At 29.3% G+C, this 23,846-nt stretch overlaps 11 protein-coding genes and 2 pseudogenes across 13 annotated transcripts, besides 2 other annotated features; 4 read left to right on the forward strand and 9 right to left on the reverse strand.

Moving 5' to 3' along the window:
- Positions 1–517: 517 nt before the first annotated feature.
- On the reverse strand, positions 518–733 carry TVAGG3_1055120 (uncharacterized protein; the record flags this gene model as incomplete). The annotated part of the gene is made up of 1 exon (XM_001321121.1): positions 518–733. The coding sequence occupies one exon, from the start codon at positions 731–733 to the stop codon at positions 518–520; it is 216 nt and encodes a 71-aa protein (XP_001321156.1).
- Positions 734–1,867: 1,134 nt separating this feature from the next.
- Positions 1,868–9,669: a mobile genetic element.
- Positions 2,467–3,294, forward strand: TVAGG3_1055140 (uncharacterized protein; the record flags this gene model as incomplete). Its single annotated transcript, XM_001321122.2, has 1 exon — positions 2,467–3,294. The coding sequence occupies one exon, from the start codon at positions 2,467–2,469 to the stop codon at positions 3,292–3,294; it is 828 nt and encodes a 275-aa protein (XP_001321157.2).
- On the forward strand, positions 3,335–4,234 carry TVAGG3_1055150 (uncharacterized protein; the record flags this gene model as incomplete). The annotated part of the gene is made up of 1 exon (XM_051255855.1): positions 3,335–4,234. The coding sequence occupies one exon, from the start codon at positions 3,335–3,337 to the stop codon at positions 4,232–4,234; it is 900 nt and encodes a 299-aa protein (XP_051081429.1).
- On the forward strand, positions 4,317–5,018 carry TVAGG3_1055160 (uncharacterized protein; the record flags this gene model as incomplete). The annotated part of the gene is made up of 1 exon (XM_001321123.1): positions 4,317–5,018. One exon carries the CDS (start codon positions 4,317–4,319, stop codon positions 5,016–5,018), a length of 702 nt encoding a protein of 233 aa, XP_001321158.1.
- Positions 6,250–7,004, forward strand: TVAGG3_1055170 (annotated as a pseudogene). The gene has a single exon. A coding segment is annotated over exon 1 (755 nt).
- TVAGG3_1055180 (uncharacterized protein) lies at positions 8,639–8,911 on the reverse strand (the record flags this gene model as incomplete). Its single annotated transcript, XM_051255856.1, has 1 exon — positions 8,639–8,911. The coding sequence occupies one exon, from the start codon at positions 8,909–8,911 to the stop codon at positions 8,639–8,641; it is 273 nt and encodes a 90-aa protein (XP_051081430.1).
- Positions 9,670–11,348: 1,679 nt separating the features above from the next.
- TVAGG3_1055190 (DNA/RNA polymerases family) lies at positions 11,349–12,257 on the reverse strand (the record flags this gene model as incomplete). The annotated part of the gene is made up of 1 exon (XM_051255857.1): positions 11,349–12,257. One exon carries the CDS (start codon positions 12,255–12,257, stop codon positions 11,349–11,351), a length of 909 nt encoding a protein of 302 aa, XP_051081431.1.
- Positions 12,258–12,538: 281 nt separating this feature from the next.
- TVAGG3_1055200 lies at positions 12,539–13,790 on the reverse strand (annotated as a pseudogene). The gene has a single exon. A coding segment is annotated over exon 1 (1,252 nt).
- Positions 13,791–13,945: 155 nt separating this feature from the next.
- TVAGG3_1055210 (uncharacterized protein) lies at positions 13,946–14,680 on the reverse strand (the record flags this gene model as incomplete). The annotated part of the gene is made up of 1 exon (XM_051255858.1): positions 13,946–14,680. One exon carries the CDS (start codon positions 14,678–14,680, stop codon positions 13,946–13,948), a length of 735 nt encoding a protein of 244 aa, XP_051081432.1.
- Positions 14,681–15,420: 740 nt separating this feature from the next.
- Positions 15,421–15,944: a mobile genetic element.
- A 362-nt stretch (positions 15,945–16,306) lies between these two features.
- Positions 16,307–17,400, reverse strand: TVAGG3_1055230 (protein serine/threonine kinase protein; the record flags this gene model as incomplete). Its single annotated transcript, XM_001312702.1, has 1 exon — positions 16,432–17,295. The coding sequence occupies one exon, from the start codon at positions 17,293–17,295 to the stop codon at positions 16,432–16,434; it is 864 nt and encodes a 287-aa protein (XP_001312703.1).
- A 154-nt stretch (positions 17,401–17,554) lies between these two features.
- On the reverse strand, positions 17,555–19,023 carry TVAGG3_1055240 (protein serine/threonine kinase protein; the record flags this gene model as incomplete). Its single annotated transcript, XM_001312703.1, has 1 exon — positions 17,981–18,946. One exon carries the CDS (start codon positions 18,944–18,946, stop codon positions 17,981–17,983), a length of 966 nt encoding a protein of 321 aa, XP_001312704.1.
- Positions 19,024–20,013: 990 nt separating this feature from the next.
- On the reverse strand, positions 20,014–21,141 carry TVAGG3_1055250 (protein serine/threonine kinase protein; the record flags this gene model as incomplete). Its single annotated transcript, XM_001312704.1, has 1 exon — positions 20,491–21,090. One exon carries the CDS (start codon positions 21,088–21,090, stop codon positions 20,491–20,493), a length of 600 nt encoding a protein of 199 aa, XP_001312705.1.
- Positions 21,142–21,888: 747 nt separating this feature from the next.
- On the reverse strand, positions 21,889–23,191 carry TVAGG3_1055260 (protein serine/threonine kinase protein; the record flags this gene model as incomplete). The annotated part of the gene is made up of 1 exon (XM_001312705.2): positions 22,174–23,106. One exon carries the CDS (start codon positions 23,104–23,106, stop codon positions 22,174–22,176), a length of 933 nt encoding a protein of 310 aa, XP_001312706.1.
- Positions 23,192–23,846: the final 655 nt, after the last annotated feature.

The raw sequence follows: 23,846 nt of genomic DNA on the forward strand, positions 1-23,846 counted from the left end.
ACATTTTATTCAATTTACACGTTGTCAATTCTTCAAATAATTTTTTATTATTAGCATAATAGTCATTAAATTCATCAACAGATGAAAAAATTTTTATTTCAGTAATTGGTTTAACAACGTTTATTTTTTGTTGAACATTTTCACTTTCATTTATTTCTTCCTCCTCTGTTTCATTTATTTTTAAAATTGGTTTCATTTATCATTAAATAAAAATTAGAATATAAGTGATGAAATATATTTTATAATTTATTAAATCAGAAATGGCGGCAGGATTCTTTAAAAAATTATGGGATGGAATTAAGAAAGCTGCAGGTTGGGTTTATAAAAAGGTTATTAAACCTGTTGCAAACTTTTTGGCACCAGTAGCGAAAACGGCAGGAACTATCATAGGTGGAGTATTAGGTACTAAAGCAGGTAATCCGGCGATGGGAGCACAAGCAGGTAACGCAATTGGTGGAATTGCTGAAGGAATACTTAATAAAATAGGGGGTAGATAGTGGAAAAATAAATATTATTTTTATCTTAGTATCGGTTGAAGTCTTTGATAAACTTTTTCTCCTTTATTTAATATTTCTCTTATTGGGGCGGCTTTTGGTGTTATTGATTCAGCAACGTCACTAATTGCTTCTTTATTCTTAAATATCCAATTTGCTCCTTTCTTCAATGTTTCCCAAACTTTACTCGCTCCTCTTTTTACTTTATCCCACAGTTTCTTAAATATACCTGCAGCCATAGTTGATTATTTCATTAAAATTAAAAATTCATTTTCATCTTTTAATTTTGATTTTTTATTTATTAATAAATGACGACTAACTATTTGGTGCCAAACACTAAACCGATTAATGGAAATGTGTTTCATTCATTCGAAAAGATAAATGAAATATTCGCAAAGAATGACGGTAGAAGATATTATAGAGAACTTGAAAGTTCATGCTATGACTCTGATGCTCCATATTTTGATGATAAACAAACTCATTTAAGAATTACAAATCCGGCTCATGATGTGAATCAATTAGGTGACACATATATTAAACGCAAAGTTAAAGCAACTCTAGTTTCAAATAAAGCTTTCACATGTGATGCCGCTTTTAAATGCATGCGTTTATTCGTTGGTTACAAATCATCAAATCAAAGCTTTAAACAATTAGAAGTAGAAACCGAAAGAGGTGATGCTGGTTATCTTCAGATGGATTGTGCCCGTGAATCTTTCGCATTTGCAACATATAAACCAAAATCAGAAAGGAAAGTTAAAAAGTTTGTTCATTCGTTATATAATAATGTTCAAAAATATGATAACTCAGTATGTGGTAAATATATTGACCCTTCAGAAGTTTTCAAGAAAGCAAATGAAGAAGTTGATGTCACTTTTGATATGATTATTCCGGTAAATGATTTGTTAGCATTTCAGGCGTTCGATGATTATCCTAAATCATTTGGTGAAATCATTCTTAAATATTATGTTTTCAGGGATACTTTAGTATTTTGTCAGGTTGACCCGTTAAGAGTTGCTGATTTACAAAATTACGTTTATGAAAAGATAACTGATGAAAATTATGAAAAGATTATGAATCATGTTTATAAATATGATCGCAAATTCCAACAAATCGGACTTCCTGCCAAATTAATTACAGGCTTAGCCTCTACATCTGCTGACGCAACAGTTGATGATGTTATTATTTCATGCACAAAGATGGAAGTTTTAGAGGATAAATGCATTACACCAGGATACGGTTTAATTGAAGAATCAGTTAAAGCAATACCACGTTTATTCAGTAAGGAAGATCCATTCATGATTCCAGCTCAACATATTGACGTTCGTTCACTAAATGGAGGTTGCATCACTCCTGAAGGTATTAGCTCAGATTTCTCATACGCTCTTCATAATGTTACAGATGTTGTGTTAGCATTTCCGAAGAATGCAATGCAAAGAACAGTTTTAGAAAATCCAATGCTTCGAGGTCTTCAGGTCACTATAGATTCCAGAAACTTCCCCGATCAAGCGATGACCACAGTGGGTGACATATTCTTTACACGTATGCTTCAAGCTTCTGATTTAGATGGAGTGAATGAATGCACGGAAGAATACGAGGACTCATTAACTAGACCACTGAATGATGATGATGGCACACCATTAGCTAGAACATGGAAAGACCAAACTTCATTCTTATGCACTATTCCAGTTCAACGTGATGGAGCGGGTATATTCTTTGATGGATTAGAAACTTTCAACTCACAAGTTACAGTACAAGTGAAAGCTTATCCAATCATTCAGGGTGTAAATGACACTTACTGTTCAAAGGTGACAAATCCTCCTCAGGTTTGGTTTACTAGGACTACATATTGGACATGGACACCGGATGAAGGTTTGAAATATCATCCAACAGGTACACCACACAGTATAGAAGTTCATATGATGAAATATTGATGAATAGAAATGTTTAAAATTATAAATTTATTTTTGATTAAATGGATTTAAATTCATCCACCCCTTATGAAGAATTAGCGGGAGTATATAATACATACGTAGATGATATGATTAATGAAGCATTGAGTGATAATAGAAATGCTCTATCTAAGGAAAAATTAATGAAAATTCCATATTCTGAATGTTACTTAAATTCAATCACTGCAGCAATTGGTAAACAGAATAAAGGTAAAACATTAACGATATTAAAACAAATTATCATTATTGCTAACACTTCCCCCCATTCACATGTGTTAATTTATATCAACCGTTCAGGTTCACCTTCAGATGATACATTTGAATCTTTAAAGCATTTAATCAAAATTCCAATTATTTATTTATCACAAGAAGAAGCAGAAGATTATTTAAAAAACTTTTTAATGTATAAAGAATTATATAATACAATCAAGAAGCAAGGATTAGAGGATAAAATTATTGATAAACAACGGGATGAATTATTTGAAACACTTTCTATTTCAAATTTTGATAGAGAATTTTTGCATTCACTCATTTTTCTAGATGATGCGGTGAAATCAAAACTAATAACAAATGAGAAATCATATTTTAATCAATTATTAACTCAATGTCGACACATTCAGTGTTCATTCTTCATGGCTGTTCAATACTTCAAAGCATTAAGCACAAACATTAAATCAAATCTATCAACACTTTTCATTTTCAGTGGTTTTAGTCGTCAACAGTTGAACGTTATGCTTTATCAAGTGAATTTACCAATGAGCATTAATGAACTTTACACACAATATCAACAATTAGGTGAACATGGAAAAATAATAGTTGATTTAAATAAAGGATGTGTTAAATTTGATTAACTTTTTATAATTAATTTTTATTTTTTATTTATAATTAAACATGACAGAAATAGCAAATCTTTTACAGGTTCCATTAAAACAAGGGACAAACAAAAGGGGTGCATATAATAGAACTATGAAAGTTCCTGATGGAATGAAAGAATTAGTTCATATTGTTGCTGGTCTTCAAAAAGATGTTAAACAAATGAGAAACGTTTTAACATTACCAGAAGCTCAAGCATATGCCAAACGTCATGGTCCAAATTGGGAAGCACATGAAGCAGACATTACAGGTCCAAATGGAAAACCTGATGGTATAAATGAAGTTTTCGTTACTGATGGTCGAGGTAATATTAAAGTCATAAATGGTTACAAATTAACTGTATCTGATTATCCTAAACGTAAAGCATATAATGAATGTTATCCTATGCAATTTGATGAAAATGGAAAAGCTGTTAAACAATACATTGGAGAAGGTGAACATGGTCCAATTAATTCATACCGTCATAATCCATATTCTTATTTCAATGAAGAATTAAACGCTATTGAAGAAGGACCGGATGGATTACCACAATATGTTAATCAGTTTGATGGTCAATATGCAAATTTGAGACCTGAAATTCCAGCTAAGAAATTCTTTAAAGTTGCTTTATTCGATCCAGTTTTCGCAAATGTTAAAGATGAACTTAAACAGCAATTCCAACCAATTATAGTAGCAAGAATTGCATCAGGTGCTTTATCTCAAGCATTCAAAGATTTAATTAAGAAACCATTATATCAGCAACGAGGTTTAACTTATGATTTAGTTAAGGAATCAGATAAAAGAAAATTTGAGAAATCAAATGATTATAAGAATGCATGTAATGAAATGATTAAAGATATTGTAAATGATAAAATAAGACTGGAAGAAACTCAAAGCAATATCAATAACATTATTGGTGCAGTTACAAAGAAAGTATAAGCAAACAATGATGAACCTTGGGATATTACCGTAACAACTAAATAAAACTTTAAATATATTTTTCTTTTTTATTCAATTATAAATGAGAAGACGTTTCACAAGTCAAAAGAACACTAACGCAAAAGCAGAGATTACGGTTGGTTATAACGTAAATGATGATAAATCACGAATTATTCAAAATGTTAAAGTTAATGTTAGCCCTGAATTAACAAGGTCAGCAACTCAACCAAATTTATTAACTCGTGACTTACCGAAGAATGAGGAGAATGAAGAAAACCATGAGAATGGAGACCCAATCATTTTATCTGAACCCGGTAAAGAACCCGTTGAAATCCCCACTTATCCAACATACCCCCCACCTCTTTCATCAAACATCGAGAACCCAGGAATATACGATTCCAGTCGCAATGCGCCATATAAAATAGACATTAATTCTGAATTAATGAAAATTTACCGTGATATAATAACTGATAATTATGATTCAATAATAAATTTAATTGATCAATCCGGTTTAATTATTTTACCTTATGAATCATTAATTCACATTATCGCCATTCTTTGTGATGTTCAAGATTCAGACGTTAAGATTCAATTTTTCATAGATGATGAGGTTTCATGCTGCGGAACAGTTGCAAAAATAAATCCTATAAAGGATATTAGCACAATTAAGATATCAAAGAATGGAACAACAACTGAACTTCATTTAACATATAATGATATTTATAATAAAATAGTTGATGAATATAAAATATCACTTGAAAAATTCTTTGTTAAGGCTATTTAATATTCAAGCATTAACATTATTGAATAATAATCCTTTGAATCATAATCAATAATAATTGACCTTTCACCAGTTTCTATCGTTTGTTTTATTTCTTTTTGTTCTCCACTATCTGGATCGGTCATTGTAATTGTTTTTGTTATAGTATCAGCTTTATCTTTAACTTCAATCTTTTTTCCATCAGGATATTTAAACCAAAATTCCAAAAATTCGATATTGTCAATCTGTTCATATTTTAATCTATCAATTACATTTTTAATACCATCTGAAAATCTTATGAAATGGTCATTATATGGGTTTGATTGAACTAAATTTGAATGAAGTGAAATATAACCCGATGATGAATATGACATTGACTCATATTTTCTGAAAACACTGAAATTTATAACATGAATGAATTTCTTATTCGTTGAATTTATGAATTCTTGAGGTAATCTTATTCTAGTTTTATTTATCACTGGAAAATAACGCTTTACCATATTTTTAATCGTAATAAAAAATATCAATTATCAATATTATTTCGAATAATAGTTGTGAATTAAATTTAACAGTTAGCGGAATTTATAATGTTACTCTCGTTTCTGTGAGTGGTAAATTTAATCCCATTCTTTTAGACCCTTCAGATTATATATCATTTATTAAAGATGACCTTGAAAAAACGTATGATATGTATATAAATAATGTGATAACGAAATGGGATATTAACACAATTTTAAGTTATTTAAATGAATCATTTATCGTATGGTATGAAGAAAATTTTAAATCAAAACCTGATAAACTTTTTGAACTTGATGAAATAAATAACCTTATTAAATTTCCGCTGAAAATTAAATTTTGTACTCCTCATCTTCGTTCATTGTTGGGGATATTAAATTTTGAAAAAGATGTTGGGGATGTTTTGTATTCTGACACTGGTTCCAATTTCATTTTAATCAAATGTGATAAAGTTAATACCCCAATGAGATTTTCACATCAAACATTAGACCCTAACTCTTACCCATCAATACAAAACATTTTATCCATCAACTTAAACACATTTTCTTTATCATATCCGTTTCAATTATCCGGGAATTCATTTATTCTTCATTCAAAAGATTTATCAAATATTAAATTTAGAATAACTGACCTATTTGATTGTGATTTAGAATTTATGAATGAAATATTATGGCAATTTCAAATAGAAAAAATAGCTGATGAGATAACAGATTAAATATTTATTTTTAAATCATAATAAATGATTAAACAACAGCAACCACAGCAACTTAAGGCACAGACCATTACTTACGCCACATATGCATATAATTCAAAGACGGCAGAACAAACGCAAAGGTTGAAATATGGAGATTTGGAGATAGTATTGAAAAATGACCATTTCGAATTCGTTTGCAAAGGTGGTGCAGTGATATCAAATATAAAAGAAATTTTATTTATGAATTCAAAAATTAAAGGAATAACGGATGATATAACATCAATTCCACCAGAAGAACAGAGATATTACGCATTAAATGCATTTCCTAAAGTTTTGAAGATTGGAAGATTTAATTTAAATGAGGAATTCATAGAAGGTTTCCTAAATAACATAATGAAGAAGGCAGATAAGGAATATGTGGATAGTGAGTTAATGAAGAAGGCAGATAAGGAATATGTGGATAGTGCATTAATGAAGAAAGCAGATAAGGAATATGTGGATAGTGAGTTAATGAAGAAGGCAGATAAGGGACTTGTGGATAGTGAGTTAATGAAGAAGGCAGATAAGGGACTTGTGGATAGTGAGTTAATGAAGAAAGCAGATAAGGAATATGTTAATGAAAAAGATAATGAAATTATAGAAAGGGTTGAATGGTATCATGGACGGACATCGAAGATTCTTAAAACTAAAGCTGATACAGGATGGGTTTCAGAATGTTTAGACCTTAAAGCAGATAAAACTTATGTTAACGATGAGTTTGAGAAGAAAGCAAATAAAACATATGTGAATGAAATATACCAAAGTTTGATAGGAACAACTAAAAATATTGAAACTATTGTTGGTGACTTTTCCGTCTATGAAGAAAATAAATATTTTAGATGGGAGTTTGTACACTCCTTAAAAAATGGTATACGGTATAAACTCATTCCGAAAAATAACAATGAAATGTATGTAGGCTATATAAAGAATGATGGTACACAAGTTAAAGTTCCATTAGACAACAACTGCTACTTAAACTTATATGGAGACGAACAAAAGAAATATTTAAGAGTTTATGAAATGACAGATATGACAGATATGACATTGTCTAACGTAGCTCCAGCACCGTATTATTATGACTATGGTGTTGACGCACATGTAGACCCAAAAAAGCAAACATTATATTTAGAATATTATAGATATAAAAGATATAATGCAATAGAAAAAACGAGAATAGTATACTATTATGAAGATGACAGAAATAAATATTATAGTCAAGACTTTACCTACCCCGAAAACATAAGATTATATTATAAAAAATATTCTGACACAAACCAGAAGAAACCAGAAATAGTTACACTATATTTTAAGTTCAAAAGAGACAATCCTATATTATCTCATATGTTTGATTTAATGAACCCAGTAGGTTCTATTTATACATCTATGGATGTGAGAGGTCCTCAAGCAATGTTTGGTGTTGGTGCATGGGAACAAATAGTCGACAGGTTTTTGTATTGTGCAAACTCTTCAAAGGAAACAGGGGGAAGTAAAACGATTACAGGTGAAAATTTACCTGCACACAGTCACTACATAGATTTAAGTACATCTCAAGCGGGTTGGCATAAGCATAGATATTGGGATTGGTCAGGAATGACAAAAGGTAAAGGATATGATGTTAAAGACAACGTTAAGTTTGCCATAAATTGTTACTGGAGTGACACTCAGGGAGAAGGAAACCATACACATTTCGTTTCAGGATATACACAAACAACGGGACAAAGTAAAGATTACATGCCACCATTTATGACTGTATTCGCATGGTATAGAGTTCAATGATGAACTAAATATATTTTTGTTCAAAGCTTCCACGAGAGAAAAGATTCCTCATTCGCTAAGGATTCCAAAAATGAAAAAATCATTGATTTTGGCTGAGAAAAAACAGCAAAACCCTTCTTCCACGGGAACAAAGAAATAAAGAAGAAATAAAGAAGAAATAAAGTAAATTTTTTATTTATTCCCGTGGAAGATAGAGCACTTTTATGACACTTTTTATTCACGACAAACAAGACAAACAAAGAAAATAAGAAAATACGGCGCTGTCGCGGTTCGAACCACAGACCCTAACCCCCATAACACCACCTTAGACCACTGTGCTACGTAGCCTGTCGACATAAGATTTTATAAATTGCATATTTGACGTAAATTTATTTCCCAGTCATTCAATAATTAATTATTGAATAACCTAAAAACATTAACGATAAAATAAGTGATAACAAATTTTTATTTTATCATAAATGAATACCCCACAAGCTCAAAATTTACCACGAATCATAACAAGGGAGGAAATGATAAAAATGATGCAAGAACATGTTAAAAATAACAAACCACTAAAATTGAGAAAATGTGGTTATGCAGTAATGATGGAAAGAGAGATGTTGTCGAAGAGGAATAAAAATTAAATTTGGATTGAGTTTAAAAATTCATCTTTATTAAATTCATCTCTTCCAATCAATTTATTTATTCTATTAAATTCTTTTATTTTTGCTTCACTCAGTTTAAGGATTGAACGGTAAGTTTCTAATTTTTCGATTATTTCTTTCCTCTCTTTATCGTTTTCAACCCCACCGCATTGTGGCTTCTTTTTGTAATAGCATATTTTTGATTTAATTCTGTTTAGTTTCTTTTTATATTCATTGTCTGGACTCTTGGATGCTTCGTTGTCACTCATTTCTTACGAAATAAAAAAAATTAAATATTATTTAAATATAATGGAGTAATAAAATAAATCGGAATTTCTATTAATTTATTGTTAACCTCAACTAATGCATTGCCGTTAATATATCTAACAAATTCAGCTATTGTGTCAAATCTTCGTCTTCTTTTTGTCATTGATTTATCAGTTTTTCCATAATCGAGATGAATCAAAACTTTATCCCCTTGTTTAAAATTCATGAGCCCCGAATTAATTTGTTCACGTTTAACATCATTCAACCTTTCCATTTGCTTTCTAATATATTCCCATTCTTTTGAAATATCATTTTTCATTTCCACCGGTTTCATGTTTATTGTTCTATGCCATGTATTATTGTAATAATATACTAACTGTTGTATGATGGAGTCATGATTTCCATCCCAGTATATCTGACCGTTAACCCCTAACGCATCTCTAAGAGTTCTCATTACCGCATCAACTATTTTATTATGAAACGTATATGGAGAGGATGAAAAGTAAAAATTAATTTGTGGGAAATAATGAGCTATAGCTGCCTGAAATCCTTTATCACCATCACCCCTTATATTATCTACTCTTTCATGATCTAGTAAGTATTGAATAGCTCTTCTTGTTTCCTGTTCTGTTTTCCCTTTCACTGGAATGCAATATAAATATCTAGTGTTAATGTTAATGGCAAATAAATAAGTAACTTTTCCTTTTGAATATTCTAAATGATCGATTTCATATGAATATGGATATGGTGCAAATGAAGGGCGACTAAATTTTTCCTTTAACGGTTGAATTTTTGGGTCAATTGGTTTATTTAATATCTTGAAATCCTTTTTAAAATCTTTTTGTTTCTTTAATGTTTGAAATGGATATAATAAAGTGAATGATGAAGGATTAACTGAAGGAGGAGGTGGTTTTAGTGTTGCAAGTGGTTTAATTTTATCTGCTTTGATTTTGGATGATGAAGTTTTGGAATTCCTTCCTTCCTTCATTAATTCTGGATGTATTCTATTCATTTGTTTTAAATATGCTGTATATAAAGGTTTAATATACTTTCCCGCTTCGAGTTTATGTTGAAGGATGAATTCCAAAAGTTGATCTTCATTTAAAAGTCGGGCTGAATATGGTTTAACTAATGAATCATAAATTAAAGCTTGTGCTTCATTTATGGTCTGAAGGACCTGGGTGTTTTGCACCTTTTGTTTTTGCTCCTTTTGCTTTGGTTTTTGCGGCTCAGGATTATATAATTTATATAATTCATCAATATCTTCTTTTGTTAATACTTTATTTTTAAAATCTTTCAATTGTTTCAGTTGTGATTTAGTTTTTCCCTTTGTATATTCATTATTTTTAATTTTGTCTTTAATTTTAGAAATTATTTTATCATGATATTTCAAAATTTCATTTTTATAATATGGATAATAATATCCCATATCATCACCCGTTATATTATTATTATATTTTTGGAGATATGATTTTAATTCATAATAACTAAGAAATTTTTGATTAAGTACTAAATCATCAATTAAATTTTCTAAATCTGAGTTATCCATTTATATAAAAATAAAATAAATGTTTTAAGGGTGCCCACCTCTTTGAATCATAGTATCAAAAACATCATTAACGGTTCCTTTTGTCTCTTCTGTGGCATTTTATTAAATAAATGGCATACAACATCCATTTTCACAACACACAGCCTTAGTGTGTGCTCCTGTTAATGCAGTCTTACCAATTGTTAAGCGAGTCATTGACCCATTTTTAAGTTGTAAATTAATATTCTGACCATCAAATATCACTTTATCATTTATTATATCCAAATAATTTTTAGGTGTTAATTGTTTATTTTGTCGTAAACTAACTCCTTTCATTTTTTGTGCAATCTTTTTAAAATCACTTCCATCAATTGAACCGTTGAATGATGTATAACACTTGGGGCATAAAGCAACCATGTTATCACCTTGTTTCTCAATTGCTAAACCCAATAACTTCTTCTCATGTGCTTTTTCTTCAGCTTTATTCTTTAATTTAGGTTTAAATTTCTCATCAAAACAGAAGAAATCAAAAGGTGCGAATTTGTAAATGTTTTTATCATAAAATTGTTTATCAGTAACAATTGCTTGAAATGCTTGAGTGTTAGGAAGACTTGGATCGCCAGCGATTGCCCAATAAGATGAATCAGTATCACCTTCAATGAAATGAAAACGATTAACATCCATGCATTTATACATAAAATCATAAATGAAAACCAAATACCAGTATTTAGCATTATCTAAAGTGAAGAATGCCTCTTGTAAACATGTATCACATCTATAAAATCTATCTTTAAGCATCACTTGATACGTATCTTCACCTATTTCTCTTATGTTTTTAAACTTATTTGACATACATGCAACGCGTGCCTTCTGTGCATTCATTATTTTAGTCTTTGCGTAATTTTGTGTATTCATTGCATCGTAACCATATGATCCATTAAGTGAAATCTTGCAAAATAAACTTTTTCCTTTATTTCCTTCTCAATTGAACCGTTGAATGATGTATAACACTTGGGGCATAAAGCAACCATGTTATCACCTTGTTTCTCAATTGCTAAACCCAATAACTTCTTCTCATGTGCTTTTTCTTCAGCTTTATTCTTTAATTTAGGTTTAAATTTCTCATTAAAACAAAAGAAATCAAAAGGTGCGAATTTGTAAATGTTTTTATCATAAAATTGTTTATCAGTAACAATTGCTTGAAATGCTTGAGTGTTAGGAAGATTTGGGTCGCCAGCGATTGCCCAATAAGATGAATCAGTATCACCTTCAATGAAATGAAAACGATTAACATTCATGCATTTATACATAAAATCATAAATGAAAACCAAATACCAGTATTTTGCGTTATCTAAAGTGAAGAATGCCTCTTGTAAACATGTATCACATCTATAAAATCTATCTTTAAGCATCACTTGATACGTATCTTCACCTATTTCTCTTATGTTTTTAAACTTATTTGACATACATGCAACGCGTGCCTTCTGTGCATTCATTATTTTAGTCTTTGCGTAATTTTGTGTATTCATTGCATCGTAACCATATGATCCATTAAGTGAAATCTTGCAAAATAAACTTTTTCCTTTATTTCCTTCTAATTCAGCCTTTTGTCTTTCGTTCATAAATTCGTTCGCAAATTCATTAAAGCAAGTGTTTTTCGTAAATGTTAAAATTGATTGAATATCATCAATGATAAAATGAAATCTGTCTATTAGATACCAAAGATAATAAGAAGAAAATGGTTGATATTGGTTGTGTGTTGATGCTAATTGAGTTAATTTCCTCTGTTTCTGGTCAACTGGTAGATTGTTTGATTTCATGTAATTATACATAAAACCGCCAATTGTTTTTTCATCTGTGATAATATCTAAGTTTCTTATTATCGGTAAAAAGTTTATGTAATCATTAATGTATTTTTCATCAATGTGACCCTTTACTTCAGCCACGAATAAAGTATTTTTCTTTCTAATTATTCCCAGTGCTTTTGCTTTCTTTGTTGCTGTATCACAAATGATAACACCATTCAATCTTCCCGGCATATACATTTTATGGTTAGTATATTGAATGAAATCATGAGGATTAGATGAAAATGATGAAGGATATAATGAATTAAAATCAACACCAACAAAATGAGTCATGATATTGGTGGTGTCCTCATTTGATACAGTTTTAGTTTCTGGATTATATGAAATTTTATTAATGTGCGTGATTCCTTTAAGATTTACTCTATGTTGAACATTTGATAAACCACCAGTAATTCCATTACGGAGAATGTGATAAGCTTCAACTGAATCTAAAGTCATTGGTAAATTATTTTTTAATGTATAATTTCTTAAATTGATTCTTAAACGTTGAACATCTTCATCTTTATTTGATTTTACGACATTGCAATAACAACACATTAACTGACAATTTTCTTTGGTATGTGGTTTTTCATTATCGATTCTATCCAATGTTGGTTTATTAGCATATGTAAACGCTTTACCACACATTTTGCATTTAGATGAAAGGATTAAATCGTGATAGTATTGATAGTCATCCATTGAAACATTATTTTTAGTATCCCTTTCTGCTTTTTCATCTTGTTTCTTATATGATTCAATTTTATATTTCCAATACTTTTTCGTTAATTCAAAACTTGATTCCACATTTTCTTCTTCTGGATATTTTTCGTTAGGATTAAAGTCTTTATATGCTAAAGCGTAACGAATCATTGATGCATTCGATGATAAAGAAAGATTATGAAGCATGTCAATTTTATAAACAAATGTTTCTTCAATAATTTTATCAATTGGGTCAATCATAATTTCAACGTCTTTATTGCAATAATGAATAAAATATTCTAATCTATTCTTAAAATTTTTAGCATCATTGAGATATATTTGATAATCACTATCTGATATAGTTTCTTGAGTTAATGCTGAATAAAATGAATCTTTCGTGAATGGTTCCTTTTTATATAATTCATCTTCGTAATTTTCCCACGTGATGAATTGATAAGGGAAAAAGGATTTAACACGTGATTTATTGTTTCCGAAATCTTGAGTGAATTGGTCTAATGTCCCACCCGCTATATAATTTCTGATGTCAATAAATCTTAATTCATATGGACAGTTTGTTTTCTTTACAATGATTTGCTTAAATTGAGAAGATGAACCCAGCATTGATTTTATTTTCCATTTTGCAGTGTTTAAATCACGAAGAATTAAATTTAAATCAAACTTTCCCGAATTAAAACCTATGATATTCACTTTATTAAATTCTTCATCTAAAAGCTCTTTCATTGCTTCCTTTTGTTTCTCATTTAATGTATGAGACAAAGTCCCCGCCGTTTGGTCCGTTTGCGGATTCATTAATTCTTCATATTGTTCAATATTTGATTTAGCAACTAATGAACAGGTTGAAAATAAAAATTCAATCCAATCAGAAATAAAAGAATCACTTGATGTTAAGCAAAAATTCCTCGTAAATGTTTTATCACGGTCTACGACCTCGCCGCTTTGCGGCTTTATTTGACAGTTGATGATACCATAAATGGTTTTAAGTAAGCGTTCAAAGTTGCACATTCAGAAAGTTGAAGTTCTTCTTTAGTCTCTAATGTTTCGAAGTCAAAAGTAATATAATATCTTGTTGGTTTATAATATTCCTGCAAATTATGTGCTAATAGCCATTGATATATCTTCTGTTTCGTGATATGTGGTGCATATGGTTGTTGTGTGTTTTGCAATTGAACGTCTTGAATTAATCTTCCATTATTTTCTTTACATTTCTCACAATGTTTTAAAAATCTTCTTTGGTTTTTCCTTTCTGGATCATCACGGATAGAATAAACTTCTTCTTTGCAATATGGGCAAACTTTATAGCCAGTGAGTGCTTCAACGTCTGTAATTCTGTCAGCGTGAAGTTTTCCACATGGACTCTGTGTTAATAAAATATTTACTGTTTCAAATTCTGGATCTATCATTATTGATTCCACTAATGGAAAGTCTACCTTGTTAATGTCTACGTCTTCTGGTTGAGGGTCACAATAATAAAAATCAATATTAACGTTTAACATTCTTGCTAACCTCTCACTTTCTGATGAAATGTCAAACCCTTCATATGCATCTATTGCTTCATTTAAATAGCTTCTACGAGTTTTAGGATTAACACCATCAGGAATGTTATAGAAGCGTTTAAATAACCTTCTACCTTCTGCTCTAATTTGATTATCATTCATTTTAGCTGTTCCGTTTTTGTTCATTTATGTAAGAATAAAAAATTAAAAAATAAATAAAAATAAAGTTTATTTTTTAAAGTCCAGGGCTAAAGTCCATAAAATGAATTAAGAACACATAAATTTTTATCATCTGCGACGTGACGAATACATTTTAATTTACTCAAGAATGCGTACCCTGATACATTAAATCTAATTCCTGTCTTATTTAATTTCACAACTTTGAAAAGGAATGTATGAATAGCTATAAAATGATGAGAAGATGTTTTATGGGTTGCTTCCATTTTTTCTGAAATAAATGAATAAATATAATGCTTATACGTTTTCATATCTTTTATATTCTTAATAACGAATGGTATAGACCTTTCCACTTCATCTTCCTTCGGTGCTGTTCTTTCATATGAAACATTATTGGTATCTTCAATAATGAAACCACAATCACACAAAATTTTATATTCCAATGGTTTCTTTTGATATTTTATCTAATAAATCAAAAACTTTATCAACACCTGTGCATTTATTTAAATAATAATTTGTGTAAATATCATGGTCTTCTTTCTTAATCGTATTTAGTTGCATATGTCACGTTTTTAAGTGCTTTTTTGAATTTCTCAGAATCGAGAGGGGTGAAAGTAAGATACAAGGGTATTTTTCATTATCAATAAATTGTAACTTATGTTTACGAATAAATTTAGTACCTTCTTCTGAAAGTGTTTCATCTATTTCACCATCTAATAAATTTTGTGTTGATTCTGAGACATAATTTTTATATCTTTCTTCATGAGATTTTTGAACTGCTGATTCTGAAGCTGGGATATTCATTAAACCCTCTACTTCATTTTCATTATATTTTTCAACTTCTCTTAATTCCTTAATTTTTTCATCTATTTCATCTCTTATTTTTTCCAGTCTTTCAATTTCATCATATTCATCATCTTTAATCCGTTCTTCATAATATTCAGGGAAAACATCAGGTTCTTTAGGTTTTTCTTCTTCAGATGTGGGATATAAGAAATTTATAACATCATCTTTATTCATTTTTCCATCATAATCAAACTCATTTAAAAACTCCGCGAATTTTTGACAATTTCTTAAATAATATTTACTAACCTCATAACCCGTTTCCTCTAATATATCCTTTATTTCCTCATTTGTGAATCCCAATTTTTTAACGTCGTTAGTCTTGACACTCATTTTCATACAAATTAAAAAAAATAAATTATTCAAAAATGTAAGACATGAATTTTTAAAGTTTATTTTTTTATTTTTTTTATTTTTTTTATTTCATTATGTATGGGTTTAGTGTAAATGTCTTACAATTTTGAAAATTTTTTAAATCACGATTTATTCAAAAACGTAAGAATAAAAACCGTAAGAATCATACATTTTTTACTTCATATGTTAAAAAAAATGATACAAAATCACTCGATATTGTATGAATTCTTACGTTTACAAAAAAAGTCACAAAACCCGTATTATATACTACTTACTTCTCAATTATACAGCCATTGTTGGAATTTCATTACTTACATAGATAAACAAGAGAAATAACGGATTTCATAATAATGGCTCCGTTTTTTCTCATATTAATGATAAATCTTTTCATTTTTTCTGATTCCAGCATGATGCATTATCAGCTTAGCAATATGGGATGCCACATATATATTTTCATTGATCATATAGATATATTCACAGGATTTAATTCAGGAGAATGAAAAATAAAGAAACAAATAATAATTTTTATTATTCAAACAAAACAAACATAGTTATAATGAATATTAACAAGAAACATCATGATATTGCTTGCGAATCACAAAATTTTTCAAAACTTTTTCTCTCCTGGTTGATCTTGGATTTCTAATTATGCATGGTTCCTTAGATATAATTTTATGCAGATCATTTATTGTTGCTCTTTTATTGGGCTTGATTTGCAAACATTTGCTAATTATATTACTAATAACTTCGTTCTTAATATGTTTCAACGAAATCTTTTTTGATTCTATTTGCTTTAACACTTCTTCGCTTGTATGGCCTTCGTACGGATATCTTTGTGTTGCCATTAAGTAAATTGTTATTCCAAGAGCCCAAATATCTGCCTTTACAGGACAAAATTCTTCTTGTTTAAGAATTTCTGGAGCAATAAATAATAATGTTCCTCTGAAATTTGACATTCTGCTCTCCTGATTTAAGTATGATGATAATCCGAAATCGCAAACTTTAATCCTTCCATATTTGTCAATTAGAAAATTTGATGGCTTAATATCACCGTGTGCAACATTATTTTCGTGACAAGCTTTGATGCCAAGAATCATTTGATAAGTATATTTAATCAATTCTTCATTAGAAAGTGTGTTTCCATGCAACAGTCTATCTAAGTCAAGTGGGCAATATTCCAATAATAAGTAAATGAAGCCATTTGATTTATATGACTTATAGAGATTTACAACATTAGGATTATCAATGGATATTAAACAATCAACCTCTAATTTGTTAAAAAGTTTTTCAGGAATTTTTTTCATTGCAAAGAATATTTTGTATTGCTCCGAATACACCTTGTATAGCACTCCATAACCACCGACACCAATGACATTTTCGAATTTAATTCGTTCTTTGTTAAAAAAATCAATCTCGATGCAGTTCATGAATATTTATATTTATAAAATATTCAAAAAATATTTTATGTATTTTACAATCTTTTCAATTTATATCTTTTGAATTGAAAATTCGCAAAATTTTTTCAATTAAATATGCATAAATCAATAAAATATATCGATATGACAAAATGTAAAAAATTGAATATGGATTATATTGACAGAAATTTCAGTCTGAGGAAATCCATTCTAGAATTAATAACAATTAGTAAAAGTAATAAATTAGAAAAATTTTCGTGACCTGTAAATTTATCGTATAAAAACAGAATAATCGCTTTAATATTATAGAACTCATTGTGCTTTGCATATAATATGGGTTATGGATAATTTTCTGAAACAAGAAATTAATTTTCATTTTTTCAGATTTACTTTTTCATATACTCTTTATTTTCTTAGACGCAATTTAATATAATGCATACTCACATAGACCGATTCAAGCTATCTCTGCATTTATTTCGGATTTCAATAAAATTCTACCCGGCATTATTGCACAATTAAAAGGAAGCATCATTATCACAATTTATAAAGTAATTTCTTTGAGATGCCAAATTTTGTTTTCATTTCATTTGATTTATCAAACAACATATATTTCATAACTTGATTCATTAATTTCTGAAGAACAAATACGAAACATTTGATTAAACAAACAATAGCAAATATATTTATTACAAAATAATTATTTTCCACTAATCATCTTCTTAACATCAAAAGCGTTGGATACACTCCTCTTCTTTTGATATGTAACAACAGATACATGCTCTGATCCGATCTGATGATATCTTGTTAAAACTGGTTTAACAATGATAGCATTTTGGGACTGAGTATTCTGAAGCAATTCAGACTTGAACGATCTTTGAGATCTGTAAATTTCAAAATATGGCATTCTGAGAAGTTCATCAATTGTGGGTCTGTTGTCAGGATTTATTTCCAAGCACCTAGATATGACCATTTGGAGGGCTATATTGGGGATCTTGTACTGTGGATATAAACCATTGTTGACAATTTTGATGAACTGTAAAATATTTGTTGAGAAGAATGGAAAAGAATGAGTTGCCATATAATAAAATGTCACACCTATAGCCCAAATATCGGCTTTGAGTGGGTTATATTTCTGTTTTTTGAATATTTCGGGGGCCATGAAAAATAATGTACCGTGATGTGTTTGCGATTCAGAATTAACGTCATATTTAGATGAGAATCCAAAATCACAAACTTTAACATGACCACTCTTATCTAACAGGAAATTTGATGGCTTGATGTCTGAATGAGCAATATTTTGATCATGAAGGGCCTTAATAGAAATTAGAATATCATGACATAGTCTATTAAGCTGATCTGGATTCACTTGTTCGTGCTTTTCTAAGAATTTATGGAGATCAAAAGGACAATATTCCATGAGTAAGTAAACATAGCTACTAAAGCGGTATATTTGAATCATCTTTATAACATTTGGATGTGATAATTCCTTCATTAATTCAACTTCGCTCTCGCTAAAATCTTTTTCTGGGATTTTCTTGAGAGCAAAGTTTGCTTGAAGCTTTTTGGAATAGACGAGAAAGATCTTGCCATAGGCACCTTCTGCTATTGTTGAAATGTATTCGATACCTTCCTTTTCGAACCAGTCTCTCTCGTCCAAAAGCATTGATTGAATTTTTGAAATATTCGTTATTTGATGTTCTTGAGTTTCAGAAATTGAATAGTATTCAAAATGAAAGGTCATACTTTGGAACTAGTGAATTAATGAAGGTGATAGATAATATTTCATGAAAATTAATAACAGATAAGTTTTGTTAAAAAATTGAAAAATGTTAGTATATATATTAAGAATCTAATAGAGCAAAATTATTTTGAGTTGCAAAGATTTGTGAGAGTTTGTGAACTATATTGAACTTATTACAGTCAATTTGATATATGTATAATAGTCTTCAACATCAAAGATAAATTAAGATAAGCAATAATTGAATATATTATATTGAAATTTCATAAGGGTTGAGATATTTGAGAAAAACCGAAATACACATTCAAAAATGAATGGCCGTAAGATATTTTCATTTTGAGCCTGGTTAAAATTGAATTACTTCTCAAATATAGAGTATATTTTAAAAATCTTATTTTTGTGAGATTGGAAGTATTCAAAATTTTTGAACGCATTTATAATAATGTATTTATTGAATCGATTAAAAATATAGAGAATTATTTTTGGATTAACGGTTCTCTCAAAAGTATACATGATATGATATTAATCAGTATAGTATATCAAGTGGTATTTTTAATTTTTACAATTTCAAAACTATTCATTCAATTTTTCAGTGACTATTTCAATCGATAAAAGTTTTTTTCCCAATATTTTATCTTGTTAAATCTATTGTATCAAACATTTCTAGTCATATCATATAGTTTTGATTCTAATGTCTCCAATGATCCCAATTTTTGATATCTTATATAAACTCGATCTTCCTCTCATTATTGCTTTATTAATTGGTTTTAATTTATCTTTTCTCAAAATTTTTTAAATTCAAAGGTCCCCTAACATGTTCTATAATTCACATATAGTTATCACTTTTTTAATTAATTTTCCTTTTAATTATATTTGGTCTCAAAAATTTCTCCATATTTCATCATCACCTTGTCGCCCGAAATTTAAATCCAATTATTTCCATCCTCAACAATGAGTTATATATCAAAAGCGGATATTGTCAATTGAAGTATAAAGTCAATTGATAAAAAAAAGTTGTATAATCATAAAAAATAAGTTATATATTTACAAACATGATGATTTGCATGGTACATTTCATTGCCGATATACACGAGCAACAAAAAATCAAAATGAAATTTCTATAATTATAATTTGTTATGGATAACAGGTCTAAGGATCCTAACCTTGGATGGGTTCATGGTGTTCCTCTCAATCTTTAAGTTTGAGAACTTTGTGGTGAGATTGTAATTTAAGGCAAAAGCACTGGTTGAAATTCCAATCTTCTTTTTTGTTGGAGGGCTAGTTTGCTTAAATACATCGAAATATGGCATCTCTAAGAGTTCTGAACATTCAGCTCTTTTAGATGGATCTTTTTCGAGGCATCTTGCAATAATTTGTCTGAGAAGTGGGTTTTCAACATTTCTCAAGCAATATCTTTCTTGTTCGATTATATCAAGAAGGGCTTTCTGATTTGCTGCGTAAAATGGGAATTACTTTGTTGCCATGTAATAAAGGGTAACACCAAGTGCCCAGATATCGGCTTTCATTGGATTGTATTCTTGTTTCTTGAGAACCTCTGGAGCGATAAATAATAAAGTTCCACAATACATTTGGCAACTGCAATTCTCGTAAACGTCAGAGAAACCAAAGTCACATACTTTGATACGCCCATACTTGTCGATTAAGAAATTAGAAGGCTTGATATCTGAGTGAGCTATACATCTGTCATGACAAGCCTTAATAGCAAGTAAGATATCATGAACATACTTGCGAAGAATTTCTTCATCGAGCTCCGATTGTTTCTGAAGAATCATTGAAAGGTCAACAGGGCAGTATTCCATTAAAAGATAAACAAAGCCATTAAAGAAATAATACTTGTATAAAGAAACAATGTTTGGGTGATCGATGTTTTTGAGACAGTCAATTTCGGCTTGGTTGAATCTTTTTTCGGGAATCTTCTTCATGGCGAAATATGATTTGTATTGTTCGTGATATACCAGATAAAGAATACCATAGCCACCTTCTCCAATAACTTTATCGAAGGTTATACCAAGTTCTTTAAAAAATTCACTCTCCTTCGTCGATTGCATCTGTTAATAATACTTTAATAAAAATTTCAGAGTTTTCAATTTGTTCAAAAGAGAAAAGTTAACAATGGAAAAATCAAACAAGTATAGTTTAAAAATCATAGTACATTTAATAAGTTTGACCAACCGGCACTTTTCCCAAACGATATAATGCACACGGTGTACAATAAATTACACGATTATTCAATAAAAAGGGATTGACTTTTGAGGAATATTGAAAAAATATATTTAGAAAGTTTTGTGATGAACCGCCGCAATATGTAAAAATTGATAACATTGAACTTAATCATTTTTATATTATTCACACAACACATCTAATTTCGGGCCGTTTTTCAGCAAATTTTTCAACCCGTAGATAGTGTAAAATCAAAAGCACGTTGCTATTGATCTGTAATACTTATAATTACACATAACTTTATCATTATAATTTTAATATGGGAATTTTTGAAAACTCGCGTGCAAAAATTTCAATAAAAGTTGCTATATGGATAACATTTATTATACTGTTATTTTTATCAAAAAATTTCATTAACTATCGACTGTGATATAAAATTTTTTTCTCAAAATAAATTCGGCCAATTTAATATCGTTTTTACTCTATAATCTATTCTCATTCATTGCATCAAATTTTTAATATTCTCAATTTTTTTTTAATTTTAACCTCTTCTGAATTTGGCTATCTCCACTTGGCAAATAAACTCTTCCTATTTAAAAGTATCCCTTTGCTCAAAATAGATGCTTTTGTGATTCTAAATTAATTAACCTATAAAAACAATATTGACTTTAAGGTTTGAGTAATATTGATATTTGGTTTCAACCTAAATTCATTTCTTTGCTACATTGAGCTCTTTCAACTGCTGTAATACATCAACACACACAAACTGTACCGGAAAACTGAAATATTTCTCTATCAATACCTCAATCATTTTTCTCATTTTTCAATAAATGAGAAACTTATCAATTTAATAATAGAATTTTATCACATCTAAGGTTGTTACTTTTTCCTTCTAAAGCCTTATAATAAATTACTTCTAATTTAAATTCTATTATATAAAATATATTTTTATTATCATGATCACAAACATATTATAAAACAAGGCGTCTACTGGTGCATGGTAGAGATGTATTCCTTTGAATTCTTTTCTGTCTATTGATAACAGAGTTGGGAAGTACAATGAGGGCTCTTGTAGACTGAGTTGCTCGTGCTCTGCTTGTAAAAGCAAGTGATTTTTTATTCATTGAATCAAAATATGGCATCTTCAACAACTCGTCAATTGTTGCTCTTTCATTAGGATTCATTTTAAGACATTTTTCAATTACTTGCCTAAGATGGCTATTATCAATTGAGTGAGTGTGATATATTCCAGAATTAAGGAGATAAAGAAGCGTTTGTTTATCCTTTGCATCGAAAGGATAAGAATTTGATGCCAAAAAGTAGAATGCAACTCCAATTGACCATATGTCTGCTTTGATAGGATTGTATTCCCTTTTATTAAGCACTTCAGGAGCCATGAATAACATTGTTCCCTTGAAGGTTTTGGATCTCATGTTTTCATCTTCATACATTGCAGCAAGTCCAAAATCACAAATCTTGAGTCTCCCATACTTGTCCAATAAAAAGTTGGATGGCTTGATATCAGAATGGGCAATGTTTTGATCATGACAGGCCTTAATTGAGACAAGGATCTCATAGCAATATTTTTTAAGTAAATCATCTTCTAGACTCTCGTGTAACTTCATTAAATTGTAAAGGTCACTTGGACAATATTCAAGTAACATATAAACAAATCCATTGAATCTATAGTAGTTGTATAGATTGCATGCATTGGGGTGATCAAGCCGCTTCATACATTCTATTTCAGCTTCATTGAATCGTTGTTCGGGGATTTTCTTTAATGCAAAGTATGTTTGATATTGAAGGCTATATACATTGAAAACAATCCCAAATCCACCTTCAGCAATAACACCATTGCAAACTAATCCTTCTTTTAAAAAGAATTCAGCTTCTCTTTCATGCATTGTAAAATTTGAAAAAATATAATTGAATAGTACCGTATAACTCTGAATTTTATGATATTATATAAAATTTAACAGCATAACAAAGGTGTGGTAAAATATAGTTTTTATAAGTTTTACGTTAGATCATTTTTGAAACCAAATTAATAAACATTTTTATCTACGAATAAACAACAATAGAAAATATGGGAATTTAGTGTCAAATCCTGTCCTCGTTGAGGTTTTGTGAAGATTCACAAAAAAAAACATGTTAATAAATTTTTGATGACATTCTGAATTTTTAGGATATTAAATTATGTTTGTATTTAATAATATATCCTTTTTATTTAGAAAAGTTCAGAATAAATTATTCTGAGCATCGAAAAGCATTTTATTACAAAATATGAATTAGTATTAAAATATATAATTATGATATATATCTATTATAAATATCAAGAAAAAATTTTCAATTAATCCAATAAAATGAGTTATTAATTATGAAAAGCTGCATATTAATATAACTACAGCAAACAAGAACAAGTCGGATTATTATTTTTCAGATACTCTTACAATCCTTTCAATTTAAAAGTACCGTGCCGAAAATTTTATTATTGATTAATTATCTATTTATTCCCGCTAATTAAAATGCTCAACTATCACATCAATAGCTTTTTACTCCACAATAATTATAGATAAATTGTAACGAGTAACACTATTTATTCTATATTCTTCAAGTTTAATCATGATTGGACAGAAACTCAAAA

Source organism: Trichomonas vaginalis, chromosome I (genome assembly GCF_026262505.1).
Source record: "Trichomonas vaginalis G3 chromosome I, whole genome shotgun sequence".
Lineage (NCBI taxonomy): Eukaryota > Parabasalia > Trichomonadida > Trichomonadidae > Trichomonas > Trichomonas vaginalis.